Source organism: Haliaeetus albicilla, chromosome 6 (genome assembly GCF_947461875.1).
Source record: "Haliaeetus albicilla chromosome 6, bHalAlb1.1, whole genome shotgun sequence".
Lineage (NCBI taxonomy): Eukaryota > Metazoa > Chordata > Aves > Accipitriformes > Accipitridae > Haliaeetus > Haliaeetus albicilla.
Window position 1 is genome coordinate 16,133,307 of NC_091488.1, and position 27,577 is coordinate 16,160,883.

The 27,577-nt window shown below is 48.3% G+C and overlaps 1 protein-coding gene and 1 long non-coding RNA gene across 5 annotated transcripts; one reads left to right on the forward strand and one right to left on the reverse strand.

Annotated features, from left to right (window-relative positions):
• Positions 1-2,105: 2,105 nt before the first annotated feature.
• KCNE1 (potassium voltage-gated channel subfamily E regulatory subunit 1) lies at positions 2,106-11,892 on the forward strand. Of its 4 annotated transcripts, none has more exons than XM_069785167.1 (3): positions 2,106-2,336; positions 2,519-2,563; positions 9,207-11,892. In XM_069785167.1, the coding sequence occupies exon 3, from the start codon at positions 9,251-9,253 to the stop codon at positions 9,629-9,631; it is 381 nt and encodes a 126-aa protein (XP_069641268.1). In that variant the 5' UTR covers positions 2,106-2,336; positions 2,519-2,563; positions 9,207-9,250; the 3' UTR covers positions 9,632-11,892. The 4 variants fall into 4 exon arrangements, with proteins under 4 accessions (XP_069641268.1, XP_069641271.1, XP_069641267.1 ...); XM_069785166.1 differs by having other exon boundaries at positions 2,107-2,336; positions 2,519-2,559; XM_069785170.1 differs by lacking the exon at positions 2,519-2,563.
• A 6,602-nt stretch (positions 11,893-18,494) lies between these two features.
• Positions 18,495-26,580, reverse strand: LOC138685666 (uncharacterized). The gene is made up of 2 exons (XR_011325028.1): positions 25,985-26,580; positions 18,495-20,567 (listed from the first exon to the last, which is right to left on the reverse strand). It is a non-coding gene; the product is annotated as an uncharacterized lncRNA (long non-coding RNA).
• Between the last annotated feature and the right edge of the window lie 997 nt (positions 26,581-27,577).

Consider the following 27,577-nt stretch of genomic DNA (forward strand, 5'->3'; position numbering starts at 1 on the left):
CCGCCTTCCCCAGGGAAAGGTTGTTTGCTTGTTTCGGCGTGGGTTTGGTGATGTTGCCCCAGCATGGGTTTAGGTGGCTGCTCCAGCACGGCTCACGTTCTCCATGGCCCATCATCCTTTGTGCCAGCGGAGAGCCCTGCCTTGGGGAGAGGTGACAAGAAATGGGGCTGCTACCACTAAGCCTTGGCTCAAAGTGCCTTCCTTGGGAGCCGGTGCCCAGTCTGCCTGATGTCCCAGCAGCTCCCTTCCCATGCCTGCCCTTCTCCCAAAGGAAGGGCACAGCTGCCAGGTCCACAACAAAGTGATGCTCCTTTTCCTCAACGCCTTCCTGGGTATTCAGCCATGGGAAGAGGAAGGCTGGGCCAGGAAGCAATGTGATCTAATTTTGTCCCAAATTTCCCCTACGAAAGCAGGAAGCAAGGCCTGACTGCTTGTGCTCTGCTGTCACTGACCATGCACGCTCTCCTCCCTTCCTCTTCCTCCTCTCTCATCCCCTTTTGGACCCTCTCCAGGTTTGAGGCAGCACCTTGCAGCATGCTCAAGCCACCCCAAAGTGGAGTGAGCCTTTGCTGCCCTAACCCTATTTTTGATCCTTCTGCATTGCCAGAAGATTTAATCAATTTGTTTATCAAGCAGTGCAGTTTTCCTGATTAGCCACAGCCCATCCTTACAGCAGCATCTTTTCCTGGTAATGCTCTAGTGTTTGGTTAGATTCTTGAGACACCCTTCTGTGATTTGGGTGAGATCACACACCCAGGTACACAATTTCTTTTTATTCTAGTGTTTTGGTGGCCATGCTTGGCCTCAAGCTGGTGCAACTGGTCTCCAGGGGAAGGGAAACACCTTCCTCAGTGCTGGGGAAGCAGTCCTGCACTGCCACCGATGACTTCTCTGAATTTGGGCCATCTCTTCAACTTCATCTTCCTTGGCCCTACAAACACTGCCTCGTGGCAGGCATTAGAATGCAACAAAAAGGTCTCAAAGGGGAATGCTCTGTGGGTTCTAGGGGGTGCATGAAAGCAAGAAGTATCAGATCTGGCTCAGGGCTTCCAGGAAGCAAAGTGAAACTTCAATTTGCTGCCCTGGAGGAGAGAAACCAAGCATGCAGGAGCTGGACCAGAAGCAAGCCAGATTTTTCCAGGGCTTTGGGCACAGCTCAGGACAGTCACTGGTCCTGCCCACCCCCCCCTCCAGTGAAGCCTGCTGTTGTAGGTATCTCCCTACCTAAAGCCAGCCCGGGAATCTGTCCTGTCTTGTTAACAGCCTGCTCCCTCATTTGGATGCAGCAATGTCATGGGCAATGAAAACATGGGCAGCCCCCACCCCACTGAAAACACAGAATAAAGCTCCCGAAAGCGGGTATGCAAGAAAATATCCTTTTTTGTGCATTCATTTCAATACCTTAGTCACTGCCTAAATTCTCCTCCCTAGCAGCCGTCCTAGCAACAGCACCTGGTAAAGCAGAGGAGCATCAGCCAAGGAGGGGCCACCCCTGTCCCGGCTTGCTGCGGGCTGTTGAGAGTCTCGGGGCAGGGAACTGCCAGGAGCGGCCACACGATGCACCGGTGCGGGTCTGCCACAGCCCCGGAGATGCTGAGGGCATGTTATCCCACATCACTGGCATCCTCTGAAGGAGTTTAAATGCAACTGCTGTGCAAAGCTAATAAATTCATTTTATAGGTTCCAGGTGGTCATTAACGAACCCTCCCTTTGGCTAACTGGTGACTACAGACACCTCTTTCTTGAATGGAAGATAGGGTTTTAGGTTTAGGGTTCTTTTCCTTTCAGGTGATGGATAGGAGTCAGCCAGTGCTCCCTGTAGTGAGCTGTTTGTGTTGGGTTTGAGGGGCAGCCCTGGAAATGGCTCCCCGCTTCCTCCTCACACCCCAAAGGCTGTAACGTTACTTGAAGACAGACCTCGCCTTACGTCGTCACAGCTCCTAATCCCACAGGATTTTGCTGACACTATCGCTGTTTCCAAAAACGCCTCCACACGTGCCTACCCGCACAGCTTTGCTTCCTTGTCTCGACCCAAGGACACGCGGGGCACCGCGAGTTTGTGCGTGTGAGCGTGCGGGGCAGCGGGGAGGCGAGCGTCAGGGTGCGAGGGCAGCAGGACCGGCGATGCCCCGACGCCACGGCATCCTCCTCCCGCTCCCCTTGCCGCCCGGCGGTGCCGGGGCCTGTGGCACCCACGGGTGCCAGCGTGGGAGCTGCCCCCGTGCCCCTCGGCACCTCCCACCCGCGTGCCCAGGGCTGGAGTTGGCACCTGCAGCCGGCGGCGGGAGGCCGGCTGACAGCACCCACGCCACGGGCTCCTGCCCTCCCCCAGCCCGGTGAGTCTGGGTGTTTTCCTGTTTGCCTCTTACCTTATGCTCTGATCCCGGGGACGGGGGACAGTGACAGCCAGGCTGCTGTCCCTGCAGGAGCCAGGAGCCAGCCTCAGCCCGCTCACACCCCAGGGGTATTACCCCGGGGGCTTTCTGGGGCTCACATCTCCCTAATTCTCTTTCCCCAGGAGGGGCTGGAGCCCTGCACCCAGCCGTGCTTTGCTGCCAGGTCTGTACCGACACTCGGCGCAGAGGGGCTGGGGACAAGAGCAGGGGCTGGTGGAGAACTGGGAGGCTGCAAGAGCCGCAGAGCTGCCGAGCCGCAGAGCTGAACTGATGGAGGAGAAGAGGGAGCTGGGGCTCTGCCTGCCAGGTTTTGTTTGCTGTTACAGCCGTGCCAGTGTTTGCCTGCTCTTTTGGGCTGGGTGCAAGCCCAAGACAGCTGCATCTGGGAGGATAAACTTGGTTGCATATGGGGGGGGGGAGGGTTGCTGGGTTTTCCGCTTCAAAATAGTATGATACATACCCACTGTGTGTAAGAGGACTAAATTTCTGTCTTGCGATCAGATAAAACTGGTGCTTTTCGGAAGAAATTTGTGTACCCCGCTGCATGAGTGTTGCTTTTTAAAGTGGCACAAGGACCTGAAGTGTTGCTTAGGTGCGTACGGATGGATGGCCCTCGGACTGGTTGTGAGAGGCTACAGATTTGCTAGAGAAAGGTGGGGACTGTGGAAGGTGTGTGCATCTTGTGTATAACTGGAAATCTATCCCTACAACCCTGCTTGCTTCTGGGCTGCGCTGTTGTCCCATCTCTGATAGGATTGCAGTGTCCTGGATGCTGCACTGTTGCAAAATTTCCAGGAGCTGGAGGGAGGAAATGGGTCTATCTTGTGCAATGCTCTGGCCTCCAGAAAGTTGTCTGACCTACTCATCCCTGCAACGAACAGGCAGGGAAATGAGCCAGGGAGGTCAGTAGATCCATTACTTTATGGTGGTGGAGAAGCACGTCATTGGCAGAAAATGTGGGGAGGTGGGCAACGTGCTGTGCTAACTTTTGCTACTAGCGTAACACAGGCTTTTTTTGTGCATCATCTGTTCACGAGAAGTTGCTAGAGTACTGTATTTTCTAAAGGTACATATTGCTCTAGACTCCCTCAGTTTCTGGTGCTCAGTTAGTGATGCTTTTGGCAGCAATATGAAAGAGAGATTGTTGGAGGTGTTTGCTTTGTATAAATTAGAATGTAGGTCCTTTGATTTGTGAGAGCTGAGAAAATTGTATTAGGAGACGAGCATCTGTCATTTAACATCTACCTCTGTTTATATGATAAATATCACATTTTAACCTCAGCAGGGAAGAAAAGTACAGCCAGCCAAAGCAAATCAGTTTGCCCACCTAATGCTCGAGGACAAAATTCCCATTGAGCTCCAAAGCTGAGTATCACATCCTCTAGGTACATTACATGACAGAAAATTGCCTCTTTTCTTTTTAAACCCCAGCAGTTGACTGGGACCCAACATCTCATAGCACATGCTTCACTGAAGCTCAGATGTTGGAAATAAGCCCAACTCAGACAGGGGCAGAAAGGACCCTGCTGAAGGTGGCGGCTCCAGCTGGGTTGGGTGCATTTCATTGGCAGCAGCATCCAGGCTCACAGAGCAGCCTCCAGCCTGCTTTTGAGCAGACCGACCCATTCTGCTTTGCCTTTGTTGGGAACCAGCCAGGTGTAAGTCAGTTCTGACATTTATAATGTAGACAGAAATTATATTAAATGCCAGATGTTCTGCAGCTGCAAATTGCTCTATTTGAACTCAAATGTCAATTTACAGCTCTGTAGTGATACCTCCCTCGTGGTCCTACCTCCCCAGCAGCGGTGGGTGCGACTGCCTCAGCACACAAACAGGCACAGTGTGCTCTCCAGCAGCTCAGCCTGGCGTCTCCTCAAACCCAACCAGGGTCAGATTCTGCATCATGCAGGCAGTCTCACGGACTTGCATTTTGCAGACCTAGCACTTCATAGCTGTAAGCATTTGGATGTTCAAGAGATTGAGATTAGGAGTAGGTCTGTCATAGCATGGTCATACTGGAGAGTTATGGCTGCAGCCAGCCTCAGGGATGGTTTCTGAGATGGCAGATAGACATGATGCACATGGAGCCTATCCACACTTGCCCATGCCATCTCCATCCTCCAGTCCCACAGTGTGTTCTGCTTCATAGCTCCAGGAGTAACTGGGTCTTCCCTGAGCTTGGCCGTCACAGCCCTCCATCACGTGCAGCCAAGGGGGCTTGGCGGCTTAAAGCTTTCTTCCCTAATTCCCCCTGTTAACTGTTAAAATGCAATCTTGACAGATGCCCTCTGCCAGAGACCCCTCAACCCTTTCCTTCAGGAGGCGGCTGTCAGGGTCAGTGCCGGGCCAGTTTTCCTTCCATCCCAGAGGGAAGATACCACCATGAACAAAGTGGCTGCCAGAGGGTTTTCTTTTCACTTTTTCTTCTAGAGAGCTGCTTTCCATCCCTAGGAGGTCTCCCTTCCCTCAGCTACACCCCACGGCTCTTGCCCAAGCCACAGAGATTTGGGGGAGCAGCAAGTACTCCTATAGGGATGGTGGGAGCTGTTGAGGGGTTGAGCAGCATGAACAGACTCTGGTGTGCTTGGAAATAAGCAAAGGAAGACTCATTCTTCTCTACACAGGGTCCTTTGGGGCGTATGAGGGAAAGGGGTAGTGGGTTTGGTTCGGTTTTTTCCTCACCAGTGGAGTGTCACCACGGCAAGGAACAGCTCACCTGTGTAAGTACATCTCTGGGGAAACTTTTACATTGAGCAGTGTCCAGGTTAAAAGCATCCCAAGCAGTAAGAGCCAGCAGACAGAGAAAGAAAATGCTGTCTAGGATCCTCAGATCTTCACTGAAGTTATATCGAATGCATGGGTTTATACCTGCTAAGAGCCTGTTCATTTATAAGCAGTATTGTAAAATGCTTTGGAAGAGGTGGTTAAGCTGCCTTCAGATGCTTTTCCTCCCTCCGCTGACAGTAGAAACTGTAGGCCATACCCATCTGACCACATAGAGACATTTATGGTGTAGATGTGTTTCCTAGAGTCATGCTTTTGTCCCTTCCTCAACTCCAGAAACCTGCCTGTGGCATCTGGCCTGCCATCCTAAACCCACACTCTCCATGAAGATATCACTCAGGGGACATCCCTCTCCGCCTCTCACAAGAAATCCATGGCATGAGAAAGAGAGGGCAAGCGGCAGGTGACAGTGAGGAAAGGGACAAGGCTCATTAAGAGAGGGCCAGCTCCAGTGGTGCTGCTCGGCACCATGGACCATGGCCAGTCGGGCAGTGGTTCAGGTCATTGTTGACACCTGATGGAAGATGAGTTTGGGCAATGCCAGCAGTACACCTGTGCTGCTGGGAAACCCGTGTGTTGGAAAGCAACCTGCACTGAGCCCGTTGCTTTTGCTTTGGAGATCTGTCACCTGTATTCAGGGTATTAGATGGAGAAGCACCAATGCATTTGAGAGCCGGATGTGGTCCAGGCTGCTGCCAACCTTAGGGAATTCCCTCTGAATCACTGGCCAGTGAAAAATTTGCTGAGCTGTTCAGTTTTGCCCCAGGTAATTTTTAACGCGGGCAGTTCACTGCTTGGTGCTTGTCGCTCCCAAGAGAGGCAGGAGGGGTGATCCCCTGGCCTGCACTGAAACCTCCTGTGGGATGGTGCGGGTTGGGAACCACCACCCCAGGTGAGGTCCCAGCTTACCGGGATGCAACCTGGGTAAACTAGGATGCTGGTTTTGGGCTGGGCATGATTTTACTCAGAGCTCCTCAGGGGAGCCCCACGAGGGGACTGATCACAATTTGTAGCCCATCAGCAGTCCTCTGGGGAGATTAGTGGGGAGCAGAAAGCCAGTCTGGTTATGGGCAAAACAGAGAGCTTTTGGGACACTGAGATGTGACCATCTGTCATGGAGTCGGCCAATGACACAGGTGGCTCTTCCCAGTCCCGTGTACTCACAGCTCTAAACTGGTCCCAGTATGGATTTCAGTGGAGTTGCAGAGGGCTTGTACAGTGGTGGGTGAGGCCCTTAGGGTTGTTGAGATTTCAGGAGATTTCCTGGGAAACAGGAGCATGCCCCCTCCCTCCCTTAACCTCTCCTTTTACTGCCATCTGCTGTGGTTACAGAGATGGGGCTGCTCAGCTCCCTGCTGGCTTCCAGCCCAGCCAGTGTACAAGCAACCCAGAAGTGGGCAACACCTTGCAACCCTCAGAAACCTCTCAAAAAAATATATGGAGGTAGCTGAGGATATCCAGCCTCAAAATGTCAATTCATCAGCACCTGAAGTGTCTTCAGTGCTACTGATAATTATTATGAGAAATGATTGCCTGTCTTTCCAGAAAAAGTTGAGAGATCCAGTGAAATTCTTCTTTGTTTTGTCTTAAAGTTATTGCAATGATTTGTCAGCAGTTTTACATTTTACAGTGTCAACACGTTCTACACGCTTAGGAGGAGTAATCTCAGATAAAGGTTTAAACTTCCTTTTCTCTTCCTTTCCTTTCTAAAGGATCTGAAAACAGCTGTGAAATGTGAATACATTTTAACTATTAAGCCCAAGCTGCCAAGACGTTACTTCCTGTAGCTTTGAGTCATGGAACTGAAGAAATAAATTGGATCAGAATATTGTTTTGTACCAGCGATTTTTGTCTCCCTCTGCCACCCCCAGGCTTGGTTCTATCGAAAGCCAAAATACCAAGGCATACTCTAATGTGTGCTCATTTTTCCTGCTGGTGAGGCACCTCATCACAGGAACTGCTTGCTTGGAGCAGAGTGAGTCTGAGCCCACAGGAGCCTGACCTGGGCTCCCAGTGGTCACCCACTATCCAGGGGAAGCAGTCTGGTGTCATCTGGTGTGGGCTGGTGCCACTCATGTCCCCCAGGTTTGTGTGATAAGGAGAACAGGGCTTTCTCCACAGAATTTATCATCCTGGGCTGAGTGTCTGACTTTCAGTGAGACCCGGCACAGAACCCATGACTGCACAGCTGGGAGGTCTACCAAAAGGGTTCAAACTAAAAATCAGTACATGCAGTTGCATTAACAATTAATTTAGGTCAGTATGTTTGGTCTTATTCATGTCCACATTAACTGTGTATTTCATTCGGCTGCCAACAGCACCTGCTAGCACAGAACACGACAAGTAAATAACTGCTCTTCATATGAGGGACGGCAGGTCATAAGATCAGTGTCCTCTTCTCGCTTCCTCTGTCTCAGCATCTCCTTTTACAGCATTTATGCCATAGCAAGGCACAGACAATTCAAAGAAGCCTCCAGATCTCATCTACTGCAGTGTCATTACAGGCAGCTGGAGGCTGTGTGCACAGCTAAACTCCCTCCCATGCAGAGGTCCTGCACAACATCTATGCGTCATTAATGTCGCCCTCATGGAGGGGTGTAATTGCTGCCTAGGCATTTTGGTGGCTTTCTGCCCAAGGGTTCATTTCAGTCTTGATGTATTATAAATGATTATAATTTAGTACCACTTAAAAAAACCCAAAACAACAAAATGTAAGTATGCTGGAGAAGCGTTTGCTAACATGCTGGCCTGCTCTCACAGATTTAAAACTGTAGAAAGCACTGACAGCCATCTTACGTGATTACAAGATTGCTGTCACAGAAATGACCTTGAATAAAAGTACCTCATTCAGAAGTGCTAAGGGCAAAACCAGAGGGAGACTGTTGTTGTAATTTTCTAGAGACATTTAAATTAGGAATTGTAGTGAGATTGTCAGTCATGTTACCTGACTGCTGAGGCTTTGGGACTGCAGTGCTGATAGGATTGCTTTTATTAACTGATTTACAGCTGACATTGGAAAGGGGAAAAGGACCCTTTAGCTTCTTGTGTAAGACTGTCAATGCAGAGGGCCGTGGCTAGGAGGCTTTGGACATCCAGGTGCTTCCTGGTGTTACCATCGCCTGTCCTATTCGTGACCTGCAGTGATGCCAGTGGAAGTCCTCCAGACAACCAGACAATCGTCCTCCAGACAATATTGTCCTCCAGACAATAAAACACCGGTTGCATAGCAATTTACTTTGGAGGGGAAAGCAATGAACTACCTGGGGAACGACTGCTAGCCTATAGGAGGGAGGATTAAGGGAGATGCTTTTCCTTTCCACTGCTGGGTAGGCAGTTACTATAGATCTCCCTCTGTGTCCACTCCCTGGGCAAATGCCCATTGGGAAGTTGTATCAAATTAGCGTGGGATACATTTCTGTCAGAGATTTGGTTGCTCGTTTTTGCATGGTCTATATCATCATGAGGGCTGCAGAAGAGAAGCAAAACTCTTCAACAGGGGTGGACAGGAGGAGCTTGCTGCAGGTACTGAGTGATTTCCACTCACTGCAGATCAGGTACAGAAGTTTTGCTTCCAAATTCAATCCTTAAGCTGAGAGTAGAGGAGAGAAGACCAAGGGAATGATCACAATCTTCAAAGCCAGAAGCAGCTGCTGTAGAGTGGGAGTGAGACACACCTCATGCCTGTGGGGGCTCAGGAGGGAAGTCATCGACTTTAAATAGCAGCACGGGAGGCCTGGGTGAGGTATCTGGGTGAGTGGCCAACAGCCGGGGCAGCTGTGCACTGCGACAGTCTGTCTGTGATGACTGAGGAGGTTTTGTAAGGCAGGCGTTTATGGGGGGTGGACTCAGCCTAGCTAGCCTGGCTTGGAAACAGGAGATGAAGAGGTCCCTCCAGGCCCATCCAACCACCCTGCCTCTGCACTGGCCCCAGGGAGCTTTCTGGATGAGGAGGGGAGCCAGTAAAGGGAGACAGAAGGAATCGCATCTTTATCTGATGGCATGCCCCTTATTTTTGTTCTTTTCTAGCTAACCTATAATTAAGGAAGAAGTGCGAAGGACAGCAAAACAAGATGTTGGTGCTGTCTAACAACACAGCCCTGCATTCACTCCTCTCCAAGCTGCTTCAAGACTACCTGGAGCAGACAAATAGCTCTGCACCTTCCCAGGTCAGAAGTGCCAGCAGCAACCTGGAAATCATCTATGTGCTGCTGATGATCGGCCTCTTTGGCTTCTTCACAGTGGGGGTCATGCTGACCAACATCCGCGCCAGGAGGCTGGAGGACTCCCGCGACCCCTACAACACCTACATTGCCACGGACATTTGGCACAAGAAGGACAGGGAGTATTTTCAAGCCAAGATCATAGAAAACTATAAGCTGTGCTGTGTCTTTGAAAACCAGCTGGCCGTGGAGCAGCCAAGCATGCAGATTCCAGAGGTGAAGTCTTCCTAGCAAAAGGGGAGAAAGGATTGCACTTTGCACAGGGACAACCCGACCGATACCTGGTATGAACCAGGCTAGCTGCTTGCCCGTCTGCAGAGCCACAGGCACTGGCCTCAGTCAGGCTAAATAACTGTAAACTGACAGTGAAGCTGATGGGTCTGTGGTGGCCCTGGTGCTGCAAAAGTGCCCGGCCACCAGTACCTTGCTGCAGTCACTGTAAGGTCGAGGACGGGGGACACGCAGAGGGGGTATCATGGACTCATCAGCTTCACCTAGCGAAAAAAGCAAATGTTTGTGTTGCCTGTGTGAACGCTTGCAGTAGTCCATGTAATTAAAATCAAACTGGATCAAACACAAGCTAGAGGCGTTAACTGCCAAGTGTGGTTTAGGCAATCATTTTCAAGTAAGAAAGACCAGTTTCTTCCAAGAAAAAATAGCCAAAATATTTCATTTGCATTTTAATCCAGCATAGAATAATCATTTTCTAAATTGTACGGTGTTGTGGATTACCTATTTCTTTCAGAATCATGCACCTCTTTGAGATAAAATTTTAGAAAAATATTCCCATTTTTTTCTGAAAACCATTTCTGCGGAAAAATGCAGACTCTGGAGCAAATTTTTTTAGTGACTGTCCCTAATTCCTAGCAGGTACCCCAGACCGGTGTTGATGGCTACTTTTGGTTTTCCTTCTCATGGATGGCGGTTGATCCTGGCAGCAGTGTCCACTCTTGTACAAAGATTCAGCAGCCCATGGGGTCTATGCCATACAAGTGTGTAATGTTTTGAAAGTGTCAGTCACATTGAATTATTGCACAAGACCTAAGTGCAAGCCCTTGACTGGAAAGTGAATTTCCCCTCTGTGAAGAGCTGTTCCACAAAGTGTCTTATATTTAATCACTGACACAGCTTATGTTTGTGCTTAACTTAAAGCCTGTGAGCAGTTCCTCCAGCTCCCAAGAGCAGCCTCCCTCGGTATAGCTGCTTATCTATTGCAGTATCCAACGCGAGGTCCGTGCCAGCAAAGTTTTCCTGCCCTTGGCCTCCTTACTCCTTCCTTCGGCAGGCCGTGTCTGCCGAGCCACGGGGCTATGGTGGCAGCCAAACTCGGCTTCTGCGGCAGCAGCTATCATCTGTCTCTGTTAAAAGGGAGAAATACGGTTCCCCTGGACATACTGTTACTCAAAATAGCAACCTCGCCAGCTTGAAGCCTGTTTTCTTGTTTGGGATCAAAGAAGCAATGGTCTGGACAGAAGCGGGGGGGGGCGGTTATTTCTGCTCTGCAGATACACATCCCATTTTTAGCTATTGGAGAGGAAAGAGAAGTGGGAGAGGCTTGAAAGAAAGTCATGCAGAGCAGCCGCTTCAAAGGCAAGGCGAGGGTAGATAGCTACCCAAGTATTTGGATGGGCAAGCGATACCAGTCACAGCATATCCCTTTTCCATGCATAGGTACTTCTTTAGCACTGCACTTTCATTAAAGTAATATTCCAGCCATGTTTGTGTTCCCAGAATACTTAGGACAATTAAAAATGCTGGGTATTTTTTTTTAAAGATATTTATATGGTGCCTACCATTAAGCTGAGGACAAGATACATGTTTTCAGTGTCTTGAACAGCTTGGAAAATCTCCATTAGCTTAATTATCCAAGTTACTTTTCCCTCTAGACGAATGTAAACCAAAGTCAAGCTTTGGAAAGATGTTGACTTCTGAGCTTGGGCACTGCTCTTCTGGGATCTCACCACGCAGTCTGTTTATTACTTGCAGTTCCGTCCCCCTGTGACAGTGCAAATGCTCTTGCTTGCTGGCTTTCCAGAGGCAGGCCCCAGCAGCATTGCTGACAATGTTTAAACTTGCATCAAAAATGGCTTTTAATTACATTAAAACCTTTGAATATTAAGCTTGTTAAAAGGGCTCCGTCCCGCAGCTCCTCCTCCACCCCAGGTGTTTTCAGATATTTTGGGTCTAGGCACTTGCTGGTCACCTTATTTTAAGAGGTCCAGTATAGTTATTGGTGACAGGGGTAATTGGCACCATTAACTGGCCTCCATTTTTTTTTTTTTTCAGCTCTGCCATTTTATTTGTTTAAAAAGAGGGGAATGACTGTGCCTTAGTCACAACACTTTCCTGTACCACCAGGCTACAAATCACCTTTCAGTGGCAGTTGTGGACTCCCACTGTGGGCTTTCACATTACCTTTCAGTCCTGTAGTTCTCCTTTTTCCCCTATTTTTTCACTTGTACAACGCAATAAAATATGAATTACAAACTGTGCTTGTGGCCTCAGATGTTTTTTTCTTCTAACCTGTTTCACAAGCTCACAGAAAGAGTGCTGATACTACCCAACGGGCACCCACTCACCCGTCCCCTTTCTACACCCTATTAACCAGGGCCAGGCCTGGGTGCTGGGATATCTCTCGGTACACCTAGATCTGGAGAAATATTAAAATGTCAGGAACAAATTCCTCACCTCAGGTAAACTCCCAGAGTTTGCAATACCCCAGGCAAGCTTGGCTCTGGTGTTCGATGCAGCATTCCCAGCTGCAGCCTTTGGGCACGTGTTGCACACAGCTTTGCACTGCAGCCCCAGCACACCTGCCCTAGGGGAGCCTGGGTTTTGTTGCACCCCCCTAGAAATGATGGTGGGCCTGGCAAAAGGGGAGAAATTGCTGTGCGGTAGTAGTCCCCCCAGCAAGGGAGGAAGGTCTTGTGCCCACCTGGAGCCCAGTGGCTCTGCACAAGTCATTGGTTGGGTAGCTAGCCCTCATGGGATGCTCTGTTGATGCAGATTTTTTAAGTCTAGAAAGGATCGTTCCGATCACAGGAGAGGTAGGTGTACATATCAAGAGATCTTAAGGGTTCAGGTCAGCCAGGTCTCTCTGCATGCACTCCTTGAAAAAGGCTCTGAAATCCCTTTCTATATAGCTTTGGATTATGTAATAACAGTTTTGGAGATGTAAAGTGTGAGCCAAGCTGCAGCCTGCATTGCCGAGCATCCTCCAGGGCCTGTAAACACAGCTCCCACTTCCTCTGTCATTACCACTGACTCACGCAGGACGGCTGACACGGGACCCATTTCTGACTTCATGTAATAGGAGAAAGAGCATTCACTGGCCAAGGAGTGCCTAGAAATGTGTGATTAGTTCACTCGCTCATCATCTTTGCCATAGACCAAAGCCAGCAACAAACCTGTCATATAATTACCATCACACAGAGCTCACGTTTTCCGATTTCCTGCTTGTTGGGGAGATTGAAGAATCTTAAACTCATTAGGCAAGTGCTGCACTTTCTTTGGCCCAAACTTTACAAGTATTTTGCTCAGGAGACATAGAATAGCCAGGGATATTGTCACAGGTTTAGTTTTCTCCAGTCCCCAACAGCTGAAGTCCCCTGGCTTCATCAGCTGTGGCTTATTCTAGTCAGTAGCCCTGCTGCCGGTTGGCCTAACGAGCATATCTCTAGGCACAGGTATTGCTCTCTGGCTACTTATGGTTTTTATAACAGAAAACACATTACATAGAAATGCCAGCATTACACAGAAATGGCATTTTGAATTTAAGCCCTACATTGTTAAAAGCAACGTGATGGTAATGCGCAAAGGTCTCGAGCAAAATCAAAGCCTAATATAGCAGGTTCTCTCCTGTATATATTTTGAGAGGTTCTGTTTTGTACAGTTGCAGACTAACATGAAAGTTGTGTGGTACAAAGCCACACAAATGAAATATTTATGAATAACTGTGGTACAGCACAAACAAGGACAAGACTCTGTGTCGTACCTCTTGGAGGGGAAAGTCAGTCCTCGCACCTTGGAGGAAGAAGCTTCAGGGCAGTTTTTCACTAGGTTATGTGGCCACTAACTCATGGGAAGATGAGGTCTCCCTCTTCTCCCCTTTTCTGCCTGCCCCGGAAACCTGTCTGCATTGCCCAGACTCTGGGCAACTCTGTGACTGCTGCAGCCCCCCAAACCTAAAGCATGTCTCCTTGGGCCATGGCTGTAAAGCTGTTGCAGGAACGTCATCTGTAATGCCTCTACTGGAGAAGACTTCCCCAGCCATGTGTGGAGCAGGGTGTAGCTACGCTTCTCTGGCAGCATGCAGTCATTTGCTGCAGTGGGAGTATGTTTACCTGAGGATATGTGTCTGCATGGGCTCACACAGAGAGGGTATGGGTGGCCCAAGCTCAGCTTTAAGATGGCCAGATGCCAGCTGTAGCTGTAAGAAAGCATGGGTGCAGTGCAGAGGTTGAAACCAATGTGCTCTAAGCCGTGACTGGAAGTGGTTTACATCCAGGCAGCACAAAAGCCCAGGGAAGCAAGTCTGCGCTGATCTGTAGCCGCTCTGTAGCCTGACGTGCACAACCTTCCCATAGGAAGCCCAAACTGAGAGCTCATCCTTTGCCTTCACTGCAAAACCTTCCCTCCCCTCTCACCTCCCTGGAGAGCTTTGGTCCCTGGTTCTTATTTCCCATCTCATGGAGAACTTGCATCTGCAGCAGCTGGCTTTTCATTACACACAGCAGAAATCCTTAGAGCTGCAGGTACAAGAGATCAAACCCCTAGTATTAAGTGGTCCATCTGGAAAATACTTTACAGCCAAAGGCAGCCCAAGTGTGCAAGTCTGAATTGAATTCCCCTCCCTCCTCACTTTATAGTTATCAGTGTTATCTTTATTTGCAGTTGGTTGGGTCAGACCTGCTACACCGGGAAACGTGCACAAAGACAAGCAGAAGGAAACCGATAAAAATAGAAGATATGAGCAATCAGAAGCAAGCAGAACATTCTTTACAGCCGATAACAGGAATTATCTTATATAATATTTCTATGGCATCCTGCTTCATTTTTACACGTTCTTATCACTATGCCAAACTCACTCCCTAATCTCTTTATCCAGCTGGAGCCATCAGCTACGCATGTGAAACCTCCACGAAGCCTTTCTCAAGAAATTGCTTAAGGGACCAGCACAAATATGATTGCTTGGCAGAGGAGGCTGTGAAAGGTCATGCTGCATTTCACTGGTGAGGTGGACAGGAGGCTGCTCCCTGAGACTGGAGCTGTCCATGCAGCTGGCTTCATGGACGTGTTCAAGCAGAGAAACCATCTCAGTCAACCGCCTTCGAAGGACAAGAAGCAAAGGTCAATACCATGCCAAAATAGGCAAGAAAATGACTTAATTCTTGGTAGTTCTAGGGCAGGGATTGCAAGGATAGTTAAAAAAAAGCACCAGCTTTCAACTGCACCCACGGGTGTCCTTCAGATCAAAGAAAAGGGAAGATGTACATAAATATCGATGGAAAATGCATGAATGCTAAATCCAGAAGTGAACATTATGACCATCTGACCTGATTTAGCAGAACTAAGGCCAAAGACTCTAATGTAATACTTTCTTCAGGCAGGCCCAGAGCCTCTGGTTGGGCTACAGCACATTATTTTCAGACGCACACTCAGGATCACCGAAATAATTCCTCTGCTCGGTCCACAAAAGCCACACACTGGACCAGGGGCCACTGACCTTCCAAGACCAAGAGCCAAGCGAAATAAAATGTGACACCTTCATGTGAGAGCACTTGCTCTAAAAAATGCTTAATTCAGTATTGCTCTGATGAGTGTGACAGCAGTTTTACGACAGGTACACCACACAACCCAAAACACAGGTGATCGTCACAGAAATACACTGTTTGATTTTGACCGATGTCCAGTAAATGGATTCTCAGTATATGATAGTTCTGATTTTGTTTCTAGATGCAGTAGCTTTCATACTTTTATATAAAAAAAACCATAGCTCATTAGCCCAGCTGTGAGCATTCATTCTGATTTAATTCTGAGGATCAGAGGTTGATCGGTGGCTGCTGTCCAGCACAGGACACTTACCTGCTGGGGAGGTAATGCTCGTTTGGCACAGCCCCATTAGCAGTATCTCTTCTGCCTCCCCCCCACTGCAATATTCACCCTTCTCCAGGTTTCCCTCCAAACCACAACCTCTGGCCTTCAGACCTCCCTCCCCAGCCTCCCTCACAGGTCCACAGATCCTCGCTTGGGAGAAGGGACCGTAATCCCTCTGCCTTAGCCAAAGGCAGCCATATCAGCGGAGGATCTAACCCATTGTTCCCAAAGTCTGAGCTCCAATTTCCTTTTTCCTTGTGACCTCCAGCTTCGAGTGGCAGGGTAATTTGTCAGGGGAACAGTTGATTCAGCAGCTGTTCTGGTTCACTGTTGTGCATATAAGCCTCAAGCCTGTGGTCTTTATTCAGACCCATGGCAACAGCAGGCTTGGGGACCTCCAATCTGATGGGACTTTTTGCCCTGGCAGTATTTTCTCAAGCCTTTATTATCAGCTTCCCACCTAACAATGCAAAACGAATCTGGGAAAAGAGTGCAAACAATTATCTCATACCAACTCTGCACCTGCAGGCAAGATCCCTTCTCCAAGATCCCGAGCTCGCCCCCCAGGTGCCTCGGCAGCTTCACTCCCAGCAATCCAGTTCCCGGGGACTCGGGGGTGGATCTGGCCCTGAGTTGCATGCAGAGAGCAGAGGAAAAAAACATCAAATCCTCCCCATACCTCTATTTATTTTTCACCTTAATATGCAAGAGTTATGATGCAGGAATAGACAAACTGGCACACTCATCAGTCTGGCACCCTCTGCCAGCCAAGGAGCCACAGAGATTTACCCTTAGGCAGCCTGTGGCAGGACTGACACCTAAAATTAACCCTCTGCTGTGCTTCTATTTATTTCCTCCTCAAAAAAAAGTGAGCTCTCTCTTTAACAGCAACAGCCCAACAGTCTTTCCATCCAAATCCTGACCTTGAGAATGAGATTGTAACAGAATAAAATGCAATTTGAATAAAAGTAAGCAGATAAGAAACATACTGATGCGTGCTAATCCAAATTCCCAGCAGTGTTGGCTAGCTCACTGCAGAATACAGGCAACAGAGACAGGGTCGTCTTTGTTTACAACAAATGATTTAATCCAACATGTGCATATTAAACAGTTTCTTCTGGATTTCTTTATGTGCATGTTGCTCCTTATTTCTGTTCGTAGAAGTCTCTGAAATGCAGAATTTGTCAGGCCTTTTGAAGTTACCACCAGGCATCTCAAGGGCAGACTACCCCGGCTCAGATTTCTGACCTATTTTTCTCTCTTTTCCCATGTACCTCCAGGGGAACATGACGATGTCCACCCTGGCTATGTGGGCCAGCTCTTCTCCCTGGAGAACCCCCTCGCTAGGCTTGGGCAGGAGTAGAGGTAACAATAATGTCTCTGCTGACGGCAGTGCTGTAATTGACAGCAGCGGGAACGGGATGTCACCCTGATTTGGACTCACCAGGGTCAAAGGAAAGGACACCACTCTATAGTATAGGGCATCACCACATCCCAGTGTGTGACCTGTGAGGAAAATGATCTGGTCTGGTCTGAAGAACAGTGTTATATGATATAAACTGATACCTTGTGATCTGGTAGTCTAAAAACACGAGCAGAACTACCTTGCCATGGTGTGTATCCGGCATTTTGTGGCACAGCACATGGAGGCCAAGGCATAACTGAAATAACAGCAGAGGCAATTGTTGGGCAAGCTAAATGGCAATGAATCCATCCAGTAGCTGCTCACAGGGGCCAGCAGCCATGCCAAAACCCCAGACCTGCTTCCCAGCTCTCCCACTAAGACACCCAGGACCTGGGTACCAGGCGCATCACAGCCACACTGGTGCCACCAGCCTTTCCCTCCTTCCTTCCTTCCTTCCTTTCTTCCTTCCTTCCTTTCTTCCTTCCTTCCTTTCTTCCTTCCTTCCTTCCTCCAGCTCCAGGTAGCTTTTCTTTTCCCTCCCAAAATTCCTTCAGCGGGAAATGACACAGATGGTGCATTACCCTGCATCTGGGTTCGCCTCTTTATTTATCCACAGGAGCAGTTGGCACTCTTGGGGATTTGCAGAGAATTAAGCAGTCTGTGAAATTTTAGAAAAGGAGAAAAGGGAAGTTGCAACCTGATGTGTTTATCAGAGGTGTTTGCGGTTTTGTACCATGTTACCATTTCCATTCAATGAGGAGGGCAAGCCTGCACCTACTGCAGGGACCAGACCAGTGTGTACCAGCTGGTGGCCAGCTGCGTGGGTGCATGCTCCTGGCCTGCTCTGAGGAAACACGTTAAACCCCAGTGCAGGTGGTTCAGGCTAACACATTTTATCTTGAAATCTTCAGGGGAGGGGGAAGAGGAAACAGGCAATTACAGTGGCAGGGACAACATGGGGCAACCTGTCAAACTACCTGGCCTGCTGCCACACTGTGTGTGCCACCCGTACCCTCCCTAGATTTGGCCCTACACAAATACTCCTCCTTTGTTGACACCTCCTTCTTCCATTTTTGGGACATTATGGGCAGATCCCAGACAGCTGCCCAGCCTGTGGTTTTAGAAATGTCCAACTCAAGGTCAATGTCTGAGAAGCTCGTCACAGCTGTGGTCCAGAAATAACGCCCTAAAGGGTAACCACCCTGCCACAGCTGCATCTCTGCTAGTGGCTGCAGTCACAAGGCAGCAAACACGGCTTCTCCTCCAATGCTGCTAGCCCTCTGTGCCCTCCTCTTCCACCTACTCTGATGCAATCAGGACTGAAACAAAGGAGAAAAAAAGGTCTTTGCCAAGTTTCATGGATATTTCCAGCATTCATCACAGATTATGCCGGTCTTCCATGTACTGCTACGCTTAGTTTTCCTGCTCCAGTTTGCCTCCTCCTATGGGGAAGGCACCGCTCGTCCTCTGGTGTTCACCATCAGCCAGCAGCCACCGCCGCAGGCTGGCTCAGGTTGTCCCAGGGTGACGTTGTCCTGGGCAAGAGCTCCTTAGTGTGTAGCCTGTGGTGGAAACAGGATGTGAAGCACAGGATAGGAGTGGCAATTGCTTTTATTGCTGTCCTGAAGGTGATACTACTCAAATCGTATTACCATGTGTTTGGACAGGAGCCAAAAACGTGAACATTGGACCACAATAAATGTGGATCTTTTTTGCTTCACAGGTGCAATTAAGGGGCAATATCCAGAATTTACTGTCAGTAGGTGAGTCACAAGTGGCAAAACCTGGATGTGGCTCTGAGACAACCGACTCCTGAAGCAGTTACATCTGCACAGAGCCTGCACGTGAAAAGAATCAAGTGATGAAGCAGGGATGAGTCTGCACTGCTTGGCGATGCCTTTGTCTGAAGCACACTCTGTTGCAAGAGGACAGGTTCCGGCGGCACTGGCTGCCACAGCTGCCTCCCAGTGATGTGGGGTCACAGCAGCACTCAGACAGCATTAGAAAATGAAATTTCCTGGCAAAGGGAGGGTCTGAGAATGGTGGGAGAGCAGCAAAAGCTGTGGAGGTCTGCTACACTGGAGTACTGAGAAAGCTAAACGCATTTGGAAGGATCAGCCAATAAATGTTGGAAAAGCTAGAAAAAAGGAAGAAAGAAACAAAGAGCCTAAACTTAACTGCCTTAGACTTTTATCATCAGAATCACTCATAATGTAATGTCTAATAACATCATTTTTGCCATATGACTCATACTGCGTTATCTCACAGAAGGCAGAAGCTCTTTTCTTTCATCTGATGTACTCAATGTGCAAGTAGCTATTCAAGGTTTGCCCCTATGGCTGAGGAGGAGTATTGGGAGTATCTAAAGGTCCTGTAGGAAAAACCAGTTAAGAAAGAGTGAGCCACGTGACTGCAGTGCAATGCATGGGCATGGACCAGAGACCCCTGAACAGATGTGCAAGCACCATGCTTTTTCCACTTAGCCCCAGTGTACGATCAGGGCTGCAACAGTGTTTTGCATAAATACTCAGGAATTCAGACGAGCTTTTTCTCACACCTACACTTGAGCATTGAGAGAGAGAAACAGGTCACCAGATAACCAGGACTAGCCCAAGGCCTGTTATTGCAACAGCAAAATGAAAGCTCTGGCTCATTCTCAGCCACAGAAACTTGGGCAATGCAATTCGTGACATGGTCTGACCTGCACGAGAGGCAATATGCACTGCCTTGCGCTGGGGCCATTACCCGCAGCCCTCACCCTCAGCCACAACGAGTGAGTGTCCCTTTTCAGCCTCTTCTAGGAAGCCAAGGTGACTCAGCCACCACCGAGAGGCAGCTGGGAGAAGGACATGACAGAGTATCACTCTGCCCAACCAGGGACCTAGGAAGGGGGTTTCTACATAAAATAGCTCAGTATTCTAGCAAATCCTCCACAGCTTTTGCTTAACTCTCTGCAAACTCAACGTATTTCCCCGCCAGTGCTGGGTCCTCCAGCTCCCCACAGAGCAGGTCTCCTGTCAGTGCTTGCAGCAGCGTGCCAGCCTCCCGGGCATTGTGCCCTGCCTCATGGGCAAGCCAGGCCTGCCTCTGAGACACCTTGGAGCCCTCCAGCCAACAGCAACCCCCAGGAGGATTGCTGGGGAAGGGGCACCCCTCAGCATCCCTGTCTTGGGGATGGTTCATTCCTGGAGTAAGTACTTGCCAGGGCATGACCTAGATTTTTTTTGAGGAAGTCACAGGGCTAGCGAGCAAGGAACCACATGGGGTTGAGGTCCTCAGTACCCCACTGTCCCAGATGACCAGTGTGGTCTGTTTGCAGGACTTGGCCACGTGAGAAATGATCCGTTGCTCATCTTAGATCCAGACATTCCTTCATCCCACTTCCTCCAAGGCAGGCAGGCCATCCTGGCTCAACAGGAAATATCACCTGAAGACATGATCCACCTTATAACCCAGGGGGGTGAGAGCATGGAAAACAAGCTAGCATGCTCCAGAGGAAAGTGTGCATGGGAAATGCTTCAAGTCTGAAGGTCATCTGGGCTTGTCCAGGCACTTCAATAGCACGATGAATCTTCCGTTCCTGGCTCATTCCAACCCACAGGATTTTAAAGACCTGTTGCCTGTCTTGGTTATGTACTATATGTGCTTTTCCAGGTGTCCTTGGTCCTGGAAGAGGGGAAGCACGGAGATTAGTTCGATTTCCACCAGTTCCTAAACCCCTTCCAGGGCTTTAATTCTTACTATAGAGTTGGCAACACTCTAAAATCCAATATTTGTGCAAAAATATGACTAAAATAGCCTTGCTGATGTGTATTATTCCCTTATGTTATCTTTTTAAAAAAATGAAACTTCAGTAATAAGAGAATCAGATCTTCAGCTGGTGTGCCCTGGCCTATCTCCTATAAAGCTGATGGAAACTTCCCAGCTCATTCTGGGGTCCATATGCCTTCACTGAAAAACTGTCAGAAGTACTTATTCTGGCCCTGCTGTTATGTTCATGGTCCAAACCTGTTCCCTCATCCTTCATTCCTTTTAAAAGAAAGGTGCCACCTGGCACTGGCACAGACTTCCAGGGCTGCGGGTGGAGGAAGGAGGCTGTCACCATTAGGCAGGTGGTGAGTGCTTGTTCCTGGTCAAGGGACATGGTTGTGGCTGCATGCCTCTCTCCATCCACGCTGCAATGGGATCCCAGTCCTGTGACGCACTGCCATAATTTCTGCCCTCCCCCTTGCCTGGACATCTTACGCTACCCCAGCTCCTTCATTTTTGTTATTGGGAATGGTATCCGGATTCTTCCTCTGGGTGACACAGGATCCTTGTTCTCCTGCCTTGGGAAGGACAAGTAGAAATCCTACATCCTTTGCCTTGGTATGACTGGGGGTTGGGGGGGGGGAGTCCATCTCACAGCACTTTTACTGTCATCAGTTTAGAGGCTGACACTAATCACAGTCATTAGAAAGCAAGCTCCTCTTGAGGGCACGTTGTGCTGAGGGATGGACTCATCACCCTTCAGGTCTATCTGTCTCTCCCCATTGAGTAGGGAAGCTCCCCATAAAGTCCCAGGCAGTGAAACAAATCCCACCTCTGGTGTACGCTTGAGCCTGTGTTGCTCATACTCCCATGTTGTGCAGGTGATCAGATGGCCATCATCCCCAAGGTGCTTGTTATCAGTGTTTACACTTTTACATTTCCATTTGATTTTGTTTCCAAGAAGAAGGACCATCAAATCTAGGGAAGAGGTATGAAGACAGGTGGGTTTTCCACTTCCATGCTCCAGCTAGGTAGAGGGGTGGGGACAGGAGCCTCAAAGGAACTATACTTGATGGGGCAAAATGAACAAGGTGTGAGGCTCATCTTTCCCTAGCTCTGACCACGCTTCCTCAGAAACAAGACAGCAACGTCAGTACAGCACTGGGTCTAATCCGATGAGCCCTGCAGAGAAGCCAGCTAATTACCTGTGCTGTAGGGCCGTGCTGACCCAGCTACGCCGCTCCCTGGCCCTCGCCGACATCTCCGCCGGGCAATGCGTCGTGTCCTGCCAGCTCAATTCACAGCCAGCCTGGGTCTCTGGCTCTGTCCGGTGCAAGACCAGACGGGCCTACTGGCGTTTCGTGCTCTCCGCTGGGTTTTGGCTCTTAGAGGGATGGTGGCTTTAAACCAGTAATACTCTTAGCACCCCATTTTGCTCCAAGAGCTGGGGGTTAGTTGTAAAACAGCTCCAGCAATCTGGCAGCAATAGGGGTTATACATGAGTGGGGGAAGGCATACGTGAGAGTTTACCAAACCTCTCTTTCCCCATTGTCCTTGCTGCCTGGGAGCCCTCAGGTGTCCTTTCCTCCAACCAGTAGATCCCTGCTTCTGGTTTTCTTCCTATTTCTGCATTTGTTAGCCAAAGGTGCAGCTCGCCTAATGAGCTGCTGATACTTTCAAAGCACTGTATGTTATCCAGCAAAGATTAGACGTGAAAAAATGAGTAGTTTGAACCGAGTCCCACAGCAAGATTTATGAATCTGTCTGACCACAATTTAATGGCAATAGCTGCTGCCACTTCCTGAAGGAAGACATACCCTGCTGTAGTGGGGCCCTGCTTACCCTCACCTTTCACAGTCCTCCTCCCTCCTGCTTTTCATGGAAGGAAAAACAGCTGGCTTTAGCTTGAGCTCTCCTCCTTTCTCATCTGCTTTCAGTTGTTCTGGTTGCACAAAGTAACCCCACGCCAGCAGTCGTCTGTGGCTCCCATGGCAAAGTCTGAGTTAAATTAGAGATGTTGCAAGCCACAGCTGGTGTTATGTGTTGATCTTGAAAGGGGACTTGGCTGTGAAGGGGTGTAACTCGTGCTGTTTTGCCATGGTGTATGAATGGAATAAAACACCCATGCCCAGCTGGCAGAACAGGATATAAGAGGTTGGGGCAGGAGGACGCAAGATGAAAGATAGCAAGGTTGCTTCATCCAGCATCCTCTTTCCCATTCCTGGCTACTTTCTTTCCCCATCCTTTCACCAGAAGGGTAAAGCAGGACAAGCAGGGATGTAGGTGTGCACTGAACAAGGAGGCACAACTGCGTAGCCTCTTTCCTCTGGCATGACGAGATGGCATCAGCCAAACACATCTGGGGGGCACTAGGACACTGCTATTTTCTCTCCCACTTCTGAGAGTCACTGACTTTAAAAATGACAGATCTATGATGAATAACGAAAAATCACCTCAGGGCCATAATCTACTCTTACAGGGGCTCTGACCAGCAGCGAGCATCCTCCCACAGCAGCCTTTATGGTTTATTTTGCCCATGGATGAGGCAAATGAGTCCTCGTCCATGGTATTCTGATCCCCTGCATGATAAGGGAACATATACGGCCACTTGCATAGAGCCCCCATGTAGCAGAAGCCTCACAGGCCCATAGTATCCTGTTACCACATTGCTTTGCTGACACTCCCTCATACATAATGTGCCTGTGATTACTTGCTAGAGGCAAGAAGCAGAAGCCACTCCTCTCCTATGCTCCTTAAATAGTTAAATGCATTGGTCAGCTGGGAGCAAGCCTGACAGCTGAAAGAGGTGCTGCTCCCAGGACAGAGCCAGGTCTGCATGTAAGTAAGCCGTTTGATAGGTATAACATTTCATAGCTGTTGTTACGGTTCCTGGGGAATCTGCAACTTCCTCTACATTGTGATAAGTAGGCACTGGTTTAAATTTTCATTTTTCCATTATTTTGGATACATTTCCTGGACCTTTTTTTTTTCCCTAAAGTGCTGTTCTCTGAAAATCAGCTCTGTTTAACACTCAAGCTACTAGTCATTTTTTAAAAAAATAGCTACATATGACATTATACAAGTAGCTCTGTGGGTGTTTTTATGTTTTAGCATGTGTTTGTATGTGTAGGGAGAGAAGAAGTTTATGCACGCATATCTGTGTGCATGTATTTATGGCTACTTACGAGACAGACAATAGTGATGTATATCTCTAGTTGATGTGTGTGGGACACACCTTTGCACACACAGGGAAAATGGTCAAAATGGAAAAACAATCCATAGCTTGTGGAAAAGCAGTGAAGAGGGGAGCTGGTAGAAAAGGGATGAATCCCATCATGGAAAAAAAGGCTGATTTCTAACCTGTGTATCTAATATGATGATGGGGGAAAGGTAGCAGTGCCAATGTTTGAAGCCTGGAGGAGTGCTGATGTCACATCCCAGTATCTTTCCAGCATTGTCTGTGTGTGTGGGTGTGTGTTGGGGAGGGTGAGTGTGCATGTATACACAGACAAATGACACACAGCTTTACTTGGACAAAACCATCTGAAGCCTGTTTTGTCCCTCCTAGAGGCCTGGTGTGGCACAACAGCAGCCACTGATCCTTCCTCTAGTTGCAACTAAAGGCAGATCCTACCCTAGATTTCTTTCTCATTTTGGGGTGAATACTCAGGTTCTGCCTTTCAGTAGCATCGCATTTGTGCTTGGCCCCCACAGCCTGCCAGATAAAAATTTCCAGTGTACTGTGTGCCTGGGCAAAGGAGAATTAGTCAGCCGTTAAAGTAACGGGCGATACTCTGCCCTTCTGGCTTGTTTTGTCATTTGCCTCAAGCCTCTCATTATTATTTTCTGGGGATTGGTACCTGTCATGTTGTTTTTCTGTTGTATTTTGTATGGGAGGGAAAACTGTTTGAAAAGCATAAATGCATATTTTCCCCCTTAAATGTTTTTGGTACAGATAGGATGTTAATGTAGTGAAGTGACACATGGCTCAGCGATACCCACACTTGCATATAATTTAAGTGCCAGTCCAACATTTAACTAGTTCCACTGTTCTAGAGCAGAAAATACTGTATTCCTTAGAAAGCAGTGTCTGAGGAACTGTGTGTCAAAACACTATGCTTTTGTATTCAATTTTGAAACCGCAACAGTTTGTACACATCGCTAAAGGACCAGCCCCACTCCTGTGGGGGCAGGAGTCGGGGAGCCCCTGCCAAGAGACTCCAAAGGGCAGCATGGAGCTGCGGTTCCCAACCGGAGATCATCTTCCCAAACATGAGAGGGACAGTCCATGTAGCTACTGTCCTGTCTCCGGGGGTTTGGAGCAGTGCTTGAGGTGGTCCATAAAGCAATACAATGAGTGCAGAAGAAGCCCTTCAACAAAATGCAGGCAGCTGTAGGCACTGGAAGTAATAAACATGGATAAGAGCATTCAAAGCTTAGCTTGACTTTTAGATGATAGCAAATGAGTATATTTTTGGCAACTGGGTACAGGATAGTCTGGGGGTGCAAAGAGGATGGGTTGTTTGGGTTCTTTTTCAGTGGGATTGCAGAAAGTTAGGAAGTCCATCTATCAAGAAGAGTAAGGACCATTGGTATATCTCTGAACTTTGGTCATCCGCAGTGTCTTGTAGCTCATCATGGCATTAGCCACAAAAGCCAGGACAGCCAGTACAGCAGAATAGGCTGGAGAGGCAGAAAAGGGAAATGGGCGTTTGGGGAGCAACAGAGCAAATCTTGTTATCAGAAAGTCAATTTACTTTCACTAAATCTTTTTCAGAATAAAACTTTCACCTAGTGTTCAGCCAAGGTATAGATCACTTTTTTCACATTGTGCCCTCTCAAAGGGGAACACCAAGACAGGTTTCATTTCTGCGGAGTATTGTGATCACTGATTTCTACTGCAGCCAAGTAGATGTACTCAGACTGGGCTGAGGCAGAGAGGGGTTTTGTAATCTACAGGCAGTTTACTTGTATCTGGCTTGGAATCTGGAAGGAATTTTGCCTTTCTATTTTTCTGTACAGACCAAAAAATCCTGGTTAGCTAAAAGCTATACTCTACCTGAACCGTGTGGTCCCACACCCCCACTGTTGCTGCAATTCATTATATTCCCCTGGTAGATCTCCAACTCCCGTGCTGTGGTTGTAAATCTCCACACGCCTCTGCAAATGGGTCCCACGTAAGCTCTGCATTCGATTCACGCAGCCACCCGTCGTGGTTATTTGGCTATTAATAGATTCCAGGCAGACCAGTCACAACCCAGCCAGCAGGGTAAACACATTCATTAAAAGGTAATAGTTGCAAGAAGGAGGAAACCTAACCAGGAATAGCTAACCTTAATCATCCAGGATGCTCAGTCAATTTCAGACACCCAATCAGCACTTCAGTGGTCTGGTGATGGGATCATCCTAGCTGGACCGGAGAGGAAATGCCCGACTTTCCTGAGTCAGGAGTAGTGAACATCCCAGTGTCAAGCACAAGGAGGGAAGATAAAACATGTCCTGACACCCGTACCTGCAAGGAGGATGAGAAAGGAAAGGAGGCTGCCCTCACCTGAGGTTCAGGCCACTATCTTTTCCAAGGGTAGCCCTCATTTTAATACTGCCAAGTGTCTCTGGGGTGACTGACAGGCAGAGCTGCTCTGAGGGAGCTTTCTCTAGTCTCCATCAGAAATTTTTAAAAGCTTTTTATACTGTTATTCACATCTAGCTCTTTAAATGGTTTCTTGGATGAGATTTAAGGGGTCAGTTAAATCCTCAGGTATTGTAAATCACCAAAGCTCTTGTTGCAACACATGGGGTTGCAGCCTCAGTTCGTACAGACCCTTTGCAAGAGGAGACCTACACATGTTAATCAGCGCTGGCTGAAAAGCAAGGAAAACTACAACAAGGAAAGTGAATGACTTTAAGTTAGCAAAAGTTGCATGTTTGGGATGAAACTCTTGGTTTCTATTTACAGCTGGGCAAGACCTCACAGGCAGATCTGCACAAAGCTTTTCTAAGATTATCACATACTTCCCAAAGAAGGGGATTTCAGAGAACCAAAAATTATACATAGATTTGTATCAAAATTGGAAAATTGTTGCTGCCAAAAGCAAAAGCTTATTTTTTGGATGTGGGATCGGGAGATGGAGTCAAAACTTTTTATCTTGAAATTTTTCAGAATGGAAGGATTTCGTGGTTTGCTTAGAAGCAATGATTTAAGTTCCTCTTGTGCTAAAAGTGACTTTGAAAAAAGCTCATAAAGAAAAAGAAGACAACCTCAAGAAACATGATTTGGCAGAAAATAATTTCTCAGGTTTCCTTCTCAGCAAGATAACAAATTTACATCAGTTTGGATTAATTTAGTTCATTCCCACAGCTCTTTTTCAATTCAGCAGGTTTTACTGCAGATGATTTAGTGCGAACGGCCCTTCCACTCAGGAGCCAGGGCTATAATACCAGTATTATTCTCCTCTTCCCTTAGCAGTGTTATTGTTTGAATTATACTGGTACCTAAGAACGAGTCATTCTGTTTCCATTGAGATAGTTGTTGGAACTGTCAGCGTTATTCGGATGTCCTGATTTTGACACTACGTCACCAGCAAAACCGAGTCAGCCTAAAGTAATAGCATGTGCCCGTGCATGCATGTACATGTACATCTTTCATGCAGAGAGCAACAGCTTTTGATTCTCTGAATTCTTGCACTAACTTGCCACTGGCCTTCACCGTGGCTCTCTGCATGCAAGACGTGCTGCTAGAGGATAGCCGAGCGCAGTTAGCTACACAGCAGAGGAGAGGAAATGGTGTGAAGGACCTGAGCTAGAAAATACGAAAGGACAGATGTGCATTAAGCAGCTAAGTTGGTTCTTTTGTTTTGCTTTGTTTTGCTTAGCTTTTGCAGCCAGAGTGGAAGCATAAGATGGCTTTCAGCAATCACACAAACAGC

Bases quoted from the DNA above. Each gene is read 5' to 3' on its own strand.
- KCNE1 (XM_069785167.1), top strand. From the start codon at position 9,251: ATGTTGGTGCTGTCTAACAACACAGCCCTGCATTCACTCCTCTCCAAG.